This window comes from Somniosus microcephalus, chromosome 25 (assembly GCF_052327205.1).
Source record: "Somniosus microcephalus isolate GS21.2 chromosome 25, FLI_Smic_1.0, whole genome shotgun sequence".
In the NCBI taxonomy this organism is placed as follows: Eukaryota; Metazoa; Chordata; class Chondrichthyes; order Squaliformes; family Somniosidae; genus Somniosus; species Somniosus microcephalus.
The window spans coordinates 50935839-50948781 of record NC_141011.1 but is presented as its reverse complement, the minus strand read 5'-3'; the positions used below and the strand labels follow the sequence as shown (position 1 = coordinate 50948781).

The window sequence follows — 12943 nt, the reverse complement described above, 5'->3', positions numbered from 1 at the left end:
AGGAAGGACCTATTTCCCTTAGTGGAGAGGTCAATACCGGGGGGGGGGGGGGGGGGGAAAGAGAACAGATTTAAAATAAATTGGTAGAAGGATTAGAGGGGAGTTCAGGGTTAACTTTTTTCACCCAGAGGGTGGTGGGGTTCTGGAACTCACTGCCTGAAAGGGTGGTAGAGGCAGAAACCCTCATCGCATTTGAAAAGTACTTGGTTGTGCACTTAAAATGCCGTAACCTACAAGGCTACAGACCAAGAGCTGGAAAGTGGGATTAGGCTGGGTAGCTCTTTTTCGGCCGGCAGACATGATGGGCCGAATGGCCTCCTTCTGTGCCATAAACTTCTCTGATTCTATGAGTCTCCTCTACAAATGAAAAAGAACAGTTTGATATATTGTGTTTGTGATTCTTCACACAAACCTAAATGAAGTTAGATAAGCTGGAGATTTTAAAATTGTAAGCCTGCTTTAGAAAGTAGTGCTGGAGAATATAGAACTGGTTATATTCTGAAATGGTGATTAAACTTCTAGCCCATGGTTTTCAGTTTCTTCTTGCAAGGCTGTTGGATATTAGCAATATACCTCATTCAAATCTTTTTGAATTATTAGCATATTTTTCCACCATCAGTGCAAAACCCAATATTTAAACCCAGCTATGTTGTTGTAATCTGATGAAATCACATTGGTTTCTTCCTAATATTAACCCAAACATTTTAAACTCCTAACCACTTTGGTGCGATATCATAAATCACAATCGAGAATACAATCTCAGCTTTGCAGTGACTACTACAAAATGGATGAAAATACTAAAGTTGTAATAAAAGGGACTTGTATATTGATTTTTGCACACGCCTAGACCTTCAACTTAGAGTCAAGATAAGGGACTATATTCTGTATTAAGTGTGCAACATCAGATTTCCTTTCAGTAAAACAAATATAATAGTTAACCCAGGCTTGTTATGACAAAGCCCAGTATGGTGATTAGTAAATGCAAGATAACTGTTGCAAGTGGATTACAGGGCAACAGCGAGTTATTTTTACATGCACCAATTACAGGTTAAAGCACAGTCAATCAGAATCAGTTGCACCAACATACCATGGCACGCTACTGAACTTTCCGAGAGGGTTTATTCTGTATCCACATCAGTGATTATGCAAAGGGGTGAGAAGAGCAATGGAACATGAACATTTACACAAAGTGTCAGCATCAGACAAGCACCAAGTCAGATTAAGGCCCTCTTATACTGCTCCAACAATACAACATCAGAGTAACAGATGAATTTTCTCCCTCCACATCAACAAGTGCTAGAGTGGGATCGCCAATTCAGTGTTATGGACTTGTGCAACTGTCCAGGCTTATTCACTTACAACCAGCAGAGATACAATCTTCCGGACTGGAATCAAACCCAGATCACAAATGATTTGACAACTCCTAACTCCACCACACAAGGCTTCTCATGGTCTTCTAGACCAGATCTAGTTGCACAGTGGGAATCAAGATCAAATGAAATCTTCAGGTGAAACGGAGTTAGAGGCCAAAGGATATTTTGACTAGGGTGCAGAGACATAGTTCAATTTAGAACAGAAACTGCCTATGTAAACTTGCCATACTGTAACCATATTCTCTTCTCTTACCAGTAGTGACACTACTATACATTCACTGGGGGGGGGGGGGGGGGGGGGGAGAGCCGGCAGAGAGGGTATAATTAAAAAATGACATGTCTGCATTAGAAGTTTCTATTATAAATATGGACATAAGGGATTAATAATGGAAAAAGTTGACATGAAGTGCACACAAATGCATGATTTTTAATAAATAGGCTGTACAATTCACCCTCCCTCCTTGCCTTAAAAAAACAAAGACATCTCTCTTCATAGGCATCGCATTACACCATACACCTCATTTTCCTTCACACCAGACAGCACATGACCTCAAATCACTCATTGCTCTGATGGTACAACCAAGATCAGGAATTTACCATATGAGCAGCTAACACAAACCTGCATCCTACCAACCCATGGGATAACATTCTGCTGCTTTCTTAATAAAACACTGAGAAATGGATGACCTTAGGGTAAAATATACCATGCCACTGAAAGTAGTTACATTTGTTAATCCATTGTGTAACATTTTGTTTACTGTAAGAGGATCCAAAACAAAATTTCTACATTGGTATCCAGCAGCTTTAGGGTAGGGGATTTTTTTGTGTCGTTGTGGAAGTAGAGCAATTGCTAAGAGTCATTGTGGAAGCTGAAGATCAAATGCTTAAATACAAAGCCAGACCGGCAAGAAATGTGATTAGGCAATTATATCTGGGCTCTAGATCAGTTACAAAAGTAGAAATCATCTAGGTGTACTGTATTGCTTTTGATTTTGTAACCAGTATCCTTGCAAGCAAATTTATGCTGCACTAAATACTGGAACTACCAGTGCAGATTTTCATAAGTCTCACCAGAAGAAAAATGCAATAAAAAGCTTATTCCCAGGTTTCCCACTGCATCGCTAGTAAATACTTTTACTACATTTGTTTAGGATTAGAACAAAGATCAGGGTAAAATAAAAAGACACACCCCTGTAACCTGGGAGGATTATACTGTTTTGCAACCAATATTTCAGATCTTAAAGCACTTCTAAAAAATTAATTGTACACTAGATTTATTGATCTCTTTCTGCAAGTGGCTATTTATGGCGGGCATCTGTAGTAAAATAAACCAATCCACTTCAAAAGAATGGAACCATTCATTATAGCTATAGGCAATCATTCACTATTATCTACAGTGAAAAGATAAAAATCTAACCATGAACACTGCAAAAAGATAGGATAAAGGAATGGAACATTTCTCTAAAATTCCTTTTCTTGGGAAGAGATATGAGCAGAGTAAATTATGAGATAATTGCACCCCCACCAACAACATGCATACACTACTAATCATTTATGAAGCAAAAAAAGGGTGAGATAGTGAACAAGTCCACTAATGAAGTCATTTCAAAGCAAATGCATTGTTTCTTGTGACTGAGTATCTCAATCATCTAGTCAAAACAAATCTTGTAACGTGGTACAAATAGGTTAGCTGTTTTCAGCCTAATAACATGGTTTATACACTATGTTGTAGGCAATCAGTAAAATAACACTTTCTAAATTCCTGAAATGATCTGCATAATTAACTGAATCTGAAATCGCCCTAAACAAAGACTTTAACCAGGCCAACACAAAATGACCATACTACAAATTATGATAGCTTGAGTATTCAGTTGCATTTAGACATGGAAGTTGGAGAAAAGTACACTTTTAAACTGCATTGAGCAGGCACACAGGTTTTTGCCATCTAGTAAAGCATTTTGTTCAAATACAACTATCGAGCTATGCTACTCAATGCTGTCCAAAACACAATTTGTTTGGAACTTGTTCAATCGCCTTTTCATATTTTGACCAGATTTTTCACCACTCAATTCTCAATGCCCAGAAAACACTGAACCATATCCAACATTCAGGTGTCTATCATTTAGCATTTATAAGAATTGATAACTAAAAACTTTTATCTGTAACAAGTTGAATTGGGCAGCTCCCAGAATCATTGTCCCTTTGTCTATGGAGCACAAGTTATCTTCAACAACCTTTCAATGTTGTCCATTAATTTTCAGGAATTGCCCTGCAACAATAGCAAATGCAATGACATTGTGGAAAGGGGCAAAACTAAAAATTACTGAGCTCAGCAATGTGAAAGAGCAGATTTAACATTTGAAATTACTAGATTAGAACAACTTGTGTTAATAATTTCTCCACTGTTACTTCAACTTCCTTGACATTGTTGAGCGCAGCAACTTCTAAGCAGTTATCATTCCTTGCTGAAATAAAAAATACCCGAATACAAAAGAGGGGTGCAACAGATTCGTATTCTTTAAAGTACTGACGGAAATACTGATTTTATCAAGAATTTTCAGAGATAGAGAGAAGCTGACTGTGAATTATTTAAGTTTAATACCCAGACTCTACTACATTGCAGAATCTAATTATAATTAAAAGATGCAAAACACCAAAGCAGTAAATATTTCAATTGCATTATTTTCTCAGTAAGAACCATCCTCAATATAACATGCACCATCTATTGAATTTGTCCATCAGATACTTACTTCAACATTAAAAAATGTATCTTGAGATTTGAATCATTTCATTAAACTATCACAAGTAACAGTGGAAATCCTGATTTTATCAAGAATATTTGATGGTACAGATCAAAGAACCTGCAATGCGTCTACTTTTGAGCTTTAAAAGGATAATCAATATTTAATATGAACCATTAAGCTTTTTTTTAAAGTCTGGCTGACTTGGTCATTTATCAATGTCTTAAAAAACTTAATGGTCAATACTGTAAGGACAACATAACATTTTTAATTCTTGCAGCTGTGATCAAGTTCTCAATATAACCAAAAAAAAACTTTTCATCAGTAAAAAAGGTCAAAGGCATAGGCTTGGTGCTTACATTATTTAAACCTATTAAAAATGTTGCAGTGAGGCAGTACTGTTGCACATCCCAAAAATATAAATGACAAACTGAGGATTTTAACAGAACTCCTTAAATTTAAAAACAGGGAAACATCTTTTGGGAGGAAGGAATGGCAAGAAATAAATGTGCAGCGTTTATTCAACGTTAGACTGGAAATCCATCGGGAGACAGAAAATCCTTTAATTACCATGAATATTTAAGATTAATATACACTTTGCTGCTGCAGTTTTTAAGTAACGTCATTTTGGTTGGATCTATACGAAAACAAAGCTAGCCCTTTGCTAACCCTAGAACCAAAACCACAGTGGGGGGGAAAAGAGGAAAAAAAGACAAGTCTCTGGAATATTTAACTGCAAGACCTATGCAAGAAAACAGGACGGTGGGGAGGGTTTCAAACAATTTTAAATGGACAAGGCTGCAGAAACATTTTGAAGTAGGAGGTTTTTTTAATTAAAAAGATGAAGGGAGGCAAGGTCGCTCCCCTTCACAGCGCATCTCCAATCATCAGGAACATAAACCAAACGACGTAGTGGGGGGAGAAAAAGGAAAAAAAATAAAAGACGAGCATTTTGTAGAAGGGTGGGCGGATTCCTGAGCTGAATGAGACGTTTTAATTAAAAATAAAACTAGGGCGAGATGCCCCTTCCCCTCGTCCCGGTGGCGAATGGGTTAGGAAGGAGCCCACATCCCAACTAAAAAAAATAATCAATGCTTTAAAAACTATGCGTCCACACAAATCTTTAAATAAATGCCAATAAACCATCCTTTTTTTTCTCCACAGCATCAACACCCAGAAGAACATGGCCGGGACCACAAGAGAAGCAAAAAGAAACACCACACACACACCAGCCGCACCGAAATGAACAATAACAACAACAAAAATAAAACATAAGTGCGATTTAATCAGTAAAAAAATAAACGGCCGGCAATGCTCACCTTTGCCGGCTGAAACGCTGGTTGAAACGGTGATGAGCAGCAGCCAAGCGGCGAGCCGGCACCTGAGGAGCTCCATCCTCTCCCGCACTCTCCCTCTCCCTCTCCCTCCGCCCGGCTCAGGCGGCAAAATGGCGGCCGCTCGCGCTCCGCAGCCCCGGGCCCGAGCCCAGTGACGTCACCACTCCCCCCCACCCCCGGCCAGAGGGCGGCCCGCCCCACGTGACTCTTAAAGGGACAAGGACTCTGGTTTGTTTTTATATATAATAAAAAATATATATAAATATACATATATATATATATAAAATAACACATATATATACATACAGTATATACATTACATACATTATATACATACATTATATATATAGCACATATATACATATACAGTATATACATTACATATACATAACACACACATATATACATACACACATATATAGTAATACATATATACATACATTACATATATAGGGGAAGGGGCATCCTGACAAACTGTATCACAGTATGGTATGGCAGCTGTAGCTCCCATGACCGGAAAGCCCTGCAGCGGGTAGTCAAAACTGTCCAACGCATTACCGGCACCCGGCTACCGACCATAGAGCACATATACCAGAAACGCTGTTTACGGAGGTCACGGACCATCATCAAAGACCCTACCCACCCCAGCCACAGTCTGTTCGCCCTCCTGCCATCTGGGAGACGCTGCAGATGCATTCGCACCCGAACAACCAGATTTAGGAACAGCTTCTTTCCCAGGGCTGTCATCCTACTGAACTCCACAAATAAACTCTAAAGCCTGCACATCTGCCAATGCACTTTATTATGTTTATGTTAATGTATTACAAGCCAAATGAATATTGAATGTTTAAATGTCTTATCTAAATGTACACTCTCGGGAGCCGCAAGCCTACATTTCGTTGTACTGCACTTGTGCACTAACAATGACAATAAAGTTGATTATTATGATTATAACACATCATCATCATCGGCGACCACTCGAATTCGAGTATGGTATGTCCTTCATCAGTCATCTACTTGTGGGTCTTCAGGTGGCTGTGGAGGCCAATCCGAGATCCACAGACTCTACTACAGTGTGGGCATGTAAGACTATTGGTAGTGACTGGAGTATGGGTCTTCTTAAGTTGTTGTCTCTCCTTACGGCGCTGGCGTTTATCCTCAGCGGCACGCGGGAGATTCTTTTCATGTAGTGCGGCACCGTTGTGGATGCATTTTCTCCAATTGTCTCTGTCCAGTGCGATTTCCTCCCAGTTATTAATATCGATATGGAACTTTTTAAGGATTACTTTGATGTTATCTTTGTAACGCTTCTTTTGACCACCAGGAGACCTCTGCCCTTCCTTCAACTGGGAGTACAGAACCTGTTTTGGGAGACGTGAGTCTGACATGCGAATGACATGTCCAATCCATCGGAGTTGATGCTGCATGATGAGCGTAGTGATGCTGTAGATATTGGCCTCTTCAAGTATACTCCAGTTGGTACGCTTGTCCTCCCAGCTGACCCTCAAGATTTTGCGTAGAGAGCGTTGGTGGTATTGCTCTAAGGCTTTGAGATGTCTACTGTACGTAGTCCAGGTTTCAGCTCCATATAAAAGGGTGGGAAGGATGATGGCTTTGTATACAAGAATTTTAGTTTGAACTTGGAGGTCATGATTTTCAAAGACTCTCCTCCTCAGTTTAGAAAAGGCTGCACTTGCACAACTCAGGCGGTGATGGATTTCAGAATCAATGTCAGCTTTGGAGGATAAATGGTTACCAAGATATGGAAAGGTGTTGACATTTTCAAGGGTGTTATTATCAATCTTTATAGAGGGAGGAGTTGCAAGCTGATTAGGTGATGGCTGGTGGAGCACCTGGGTCTTCTTTATATTCATGGTGAGGCCCAGAAGTTTGTAGGCTTTGGAAAAAGCATTCAAGGTGTTTTGTAGATCATGCTCGGAAAGAGCTGTGATGGCGTTATCATCTGCATACTGTAACTCCATAATGGTAGTGATGGAGACTTTGCTCTTGGCCTTAAGCCTGTTGAGATTGAAAAGTCGGCCATCAGTACGGTAAACACATATATACAACATATACATTACATATATAACACACACATATATACATACATACACATATATACAGTATATACATTACATATATATAACACACATATATATACATACAGTATATACATTGCATACATGCATATATACATACATATATATACATATGCAGTATATGCATTACCTATATAACACATATATATATACATATATACATTACATATATCTAACACACACATATATACATACATACACACATATTCTTATATAAGAACATAAGAAAATAAGAAATAGTAGCAGGAGTAGGCCATACGGCCCCTCAAGCCTGCTCCGCCATTCAATAAGATCATGGCTGATCTTCTACCTCATCTCCACTATATATGTGATATATATATATACATACAGTAAACACACATATACATATGTGTGTGTATATAATATACATAACATATATAACACACATATATAGAAAGAAAGACTTGCATTTATAGAGCGTCTTTCACAACCACCGGATGTCTCAAAGCACTTTACAGCCAATTAAGTACTTTTCGTGTGTAGTCACTGTTGTAAGGTAGGAAATATACACATACACATATAGATACGAGTGTGTATAATATATATCATATATAACACACACACATATATACACATATACACACACATACATACATATACATATATATGTGTGTGTATAATATATGTATGTGTATGTATACATATGTATATATATGTATGTGTGTGTGTGTTATATACATAATATATATTTGTGCTCACCATGGCTCCATTCGTAGCACTCTTGCCTCTGAGTCAGAAGGTTGTGGGTTCAAGTCCCACTCCAGGGACTTGAGCAGAAAAAATCTAGGCTGACACTCCTAGTGCAGTGCTGAGGGAGCGCTGCACTGTCGGAGGTACCGTCTTTCGGGTGAGACGTTAAACCAAGGCTCCGTCTGCTCTCTCAGGTGGATGTAAAAGATCCCATGGCACTATTTCAAAGAAGAGCAGGGCAGTTATCCCTCGTGTCCTGGCCAATATTTATCCCTCAATTAACATCACTAAATAACAGATTATCTGGTTATTATCACGTTGCTGTTTTTGGGAGCTTGCTGTGTGCAAATTGGCTGCCGCATTTCCTACATTACAACAGCGACTACACTTCAAAAAAGTACTTCATTGGCTGTAAAGCACTTTGGGGTGTCTGGTGGTTGTGAAAGGTGCTATATAAATGCAAGTCTTTATATATATGTATATACACACATTTAGAATTACACAGATTACATAGAATATACAGCACAGGAACAGGCCATTCGGCCCAACCAGTCATGCCTACATTTATGCTCCACTCTAGCCTCTTCCCATCTTTCCTCATCTAACTCTATCAGCATAACCCTCTATTCCCTTCTCCCTTATATGTGTTTCTAGCCTCCCCTTAAATGCATCTATACTATTCACCTCAACCACTCCCTGTGGTAGCGAGTTCCACATTCTCATCACTCTCTGAGTAAAGGAGTTTCTTCTGAATTCCCTATTTGATTTCTTGGTGACTATTTTATATTGATGGCCTCTAGTTTTGCTCTTCCCCACAAGTGGAAACATTCTCTCTGTATCCACTCAATCAAAACCTTTCATAATTTTAAAGACCTCTATTAGGTCACCCTTCAGCCTTCTCTTTTCAAGAGGAAAGAGACCCAGCCTGTTCATCCTATACATACATATATATATAGTATGTGTATCTCAAAAATAATTTCCATTTCCCACTTACTGCTCAAAGAATGATAAATGCTTGCACAAATCTACCAAGCAAGATAAAAGAGGCAAAAACATTAGGGTTATTCACATTATTATTATTAGATTAGCCATAATGGAAGAGTTCCTCTCCCCCACTGTGCAAGTCCCACCTAAAAGAACCTGAAACCCATTTCAATTTGTGGTACTGGTTGTTAATCATGGTCCCGATGTTTCCTCAGAACTGGAATGATCCTTGGAAGGAGCTTCCACCCAAAATTGGGGGAAAGAGAGTAGACTGTTGCTTTCGAGTTCATTAATGGCCACTGGCTGCAGAACCTTCCAACTGCTGTCCAGAAACAGAAGCCATATGGCCTCCAGCTTCATTGACACTCCTTGCTCGCCTTAGAAATGTACCTGTTTGAAGGTGCGAAGAGGTTGCAGGCAACCCTCTTTTTAGATCCACTAATCTGAAAAGGCTAATCACAACCTCAAAGGCTCACTTGCAATGGGAAAGTCGGCTTCTGAGCGTCTGCCAGGCAGAAACCCAGGAAATGAGGCAGGAGGCAAGTTGACATCATTCCTGCTGCATTACAGTGCTATTTGAAAGCTTTCACCTGTATCAGGTGGGAAACCCCCAAAAGCCCAGCATTAAGGATCTAAGAACATAAGAACAGGAGTCGGCCATAAGGTCCCTCGAGCCTGCTCCGCCATACGGCCCCTCGAGCCTGCTCCGCCATTCAATAAGATCATGGCTGATCTTTGACCTCAACTCCACTTTCCCGCCTGATCTCCATATCCCTCGATTCCCCTAGAGTCCAAAAATCTATCGATCTTAGCCTTGAATATACTCAAAGACTCCGCATTCACAGCTCTCTGGGGTAGAGAATTCCAAAGATTCACAACCTTCTGAGTGAAGAAATTCCTCCTCATCTCGGTCTTAAATGGCCGACCCCTTATCCTGACACTCTCCATCTTTTTCCTATATTTTAATTTGTGCCTCAGAAATAGTCACACCCCAGGCACAAAGCAGAGAAACATCAGCCCCAATATGTATGGGGGGGGTGGGGGGTTGAACTTGGATAAGCCAAATGTCCTTTTCTTAACCCTGACTTTCTTATGTTTTTATGCCTGTATAGATTTAAGGATTTATTATTTTGCCAACCCAGAGCTATTCTGATTTGGGAAAATATAACTAAACAAACAAATAAGACATTAAATATATACAGTATTACTAACAATTTCCTTTTTCACCGTTAGGATTTATTTATTATTATGGGCGTACATGCAGAGTTGCTTTCAGCTGTAAAAGTATAAACAAGTAGGAAAATTCTTAAAGATGCAATGTTCTGAAAATAGTGCGATAGCCAATCTTGGCTAGGGCTGTAATGGTGCCCAGTAGAGTGTAGCCTCCGTTACAAATAATCTGCTTCCACCAGCTGCCAGGGTCCAACTCGAGAAACATCCATCCTCCTTCCAGTTGCTTCTGGCTACAACCCGGCTGCTTGTACTACAGGATATAAACACAGCCAAAGAACTTGCTCGAAGTAACATTGTCTTCTTAATTGATTGTAGTAATTGCTTTCCATCACTGCAAGACTCACAGGGGTAGAAATTCATCTTAGGCAGTCAAGCAAAGCGGTTGGGACTGAACCTGCCGCCCATTATACGCCCTGCCTGATATTCCGTTCCACTGAAGTCAATGGAACTGGGCCAATAACTGGCGGTCGATAATATACCACCCACTTTGCGCTACCGCCTAAAATGAATTCTAACCCACTGTCCTGTACTTAATCATGGGCCGCGATTTTGACGACCGAGGTAGGTCCTGGGCGCTTGGGGTCGGTGTCGGGTCCCAGCCTGCTGCCTGCTGCAGCCCGCACTCTCCAAGTGATTTTACGTTAATAGGGCTTGTTAAGCCCGCCCTGCGAGGTCCCTGGCCAATTAAAAGGAAGCGAGTCTGATGACGCATTTGATGACGCGCCAACAGCCGGTTTCCTTAAAGGGACCACGTCCAAATTGATTTTGACAGTTGTGCTGTCAGTGTTCTGCAGCATTGAGGTGCTGCAAACACTGACAAGCACTGCACAAAGGTTCACGGCTGCACCCAGACTCTCCCATGACTCCCTCTATATGCTTATGGAGGGGATCACAGCACGCAGGGAGGTTCTCTTCCCTTCCAATGGGCAGAAGAGACCTTCCCGGGGGGTTCAACGCAGCCTGGTTGCACATTGCACAGGAGGGCACAGGCAGGGATGTCGTCAGGAGGAGCAGGCTGCAGTGGCACAAGCCTTTCAATGATCTCAGTAGATCACGAAACATTACTGCAAAGCCACACTTATCCTCATCCTGCTGTGCCACTCATCACATCCACATCACTCTGCCTTCCCTACCCCACTTCTGCACATCCTTACTCACATCAACTTACCTTGCACCTCCACCCACCCCTCTCTATCTACATTATCACTTCCCCATCTCACTAGCCACCCCTTACACTCAACCTCGTCCTAGTGCACTCATACCAACTAACAACACACAAGGATAGGCACTTAGGTGGTTTAGCCAATGGTCATGTGAAGTTTCTAGTAATGTACTGTCAAACATTGAAACCTTTATTTTCAGCACTTTGCGTTCTTGGACAGATTTGTCTGCACCTTTGGAAGTGGCTTAGTGAGTTGTAGTGACTGGTGAGACATAAGTGTACCCACCACCCCCACCCCGCCCCTCCCCCCCCGCCCCCCACCCCGGCAATGTTGATGAGTGTGAAAGGAATGGGTTGGACATTGTAGGGATGCTTTATGATGTTGCTGTGGGGTGGTGCCAACCTGGTGCATCATGTGGCAGCCAGGGTGTACGGCGTCAAGTGAAGTAAATCTGGCCATGGTGAGGCCATCCCTGGCATCCCGGGCAGCATTGTGGTTGGGTGCTGATGCCCTGTGTCCTGTGCAGCACCAGGTGATTGCGGAGAAGGCTGGTGGTGTTGTTGTTGCTGCTAGTGTGCCCGGTGATGCTGGTGTAAGGGCTGATCTTGGTGGGATTCTGAGGAACAAGGTGAGATATTTTCAAGGGCACCGATGCTGATGGAATAGATGGCAGGTGAGGTTGAGATGACAGAAGCGATCTGTCAATGGTGAGAGAGGTTGTTCCAATGAGGTGACACTGGATAGAGAGTTGGCTCCAAACACTTGCAAGCTGCAGAAAGCTCAATCAGTCTTCCAAATGCAGTAACCAACAGTTTCTGAGCTTTGAAAGTGAACAGCTGTAACATGGGATCTTTTATACAACTTTGGCAGCTGTCAGGTCATGAGATAATTCAATGCTGAATCCACTCACGACATGCTGAGCTGACGTGTTCCCTGAGCAGCGGGTAACCCGTGGGGAGCACGTAAAATTGAAATGTAGGATTAAAATAATAGTTAAGTGGGTGCTAACAATCCATTTAATGATGTGAATTGCCTCCCCCACCGCTTGGTGTCAAGTCTGTTCAGCGCCAACAGACCTGACACCTGGGAGGCTCGCGTGGAGGCGGGTTGGCAGCGGGTTCCCTACCCACTGTCAATCTTTGCTATTTTGCCAGCTGATCCGCCTCCGAACCCACCCTCTGAGTGCTGGCAAAATTCAGCCCATTAAATCATAGCATGGTTACAGCACAGAAGGAGGCTATTCAGCCCGTCGCGCCCATGCCAGCGCTCTGCAAGAGCTCTTCAGCTAGTCCCACTCCCCTG

At 41.5% G+C, this 12943-nt stretch overlaps 1 protein-coding gene across 4 annotated transcripts in view; it reads right to left on the bottom strand.

Annotated features, from left to right (window-relative positions):
* Positions 1-5567, bottom strand: part of clstn1 (calsyntenin 1) — a 93863-nt gene extending 88296 nt beyond the window's left edge. For all 4 annotated transcript variants that reach the window (XM_085967381.1, XM_085967383.1, XM_085967382.1 and 1 more), the window contains exon 1: positions 5434-5567. In XM_085967381.1, the coding sequence (XP_085823507.1) occupies positions 5434-5509 (76 nt within the window). In that variant the 5' untranslated portion in view covers positions 5510-5567. The remainder of the gene's footprint in view (positions 1-5433) is intronic.
* Between the last annotated feature and the right edge of the window lie 7376 nt (positions 5568-12943).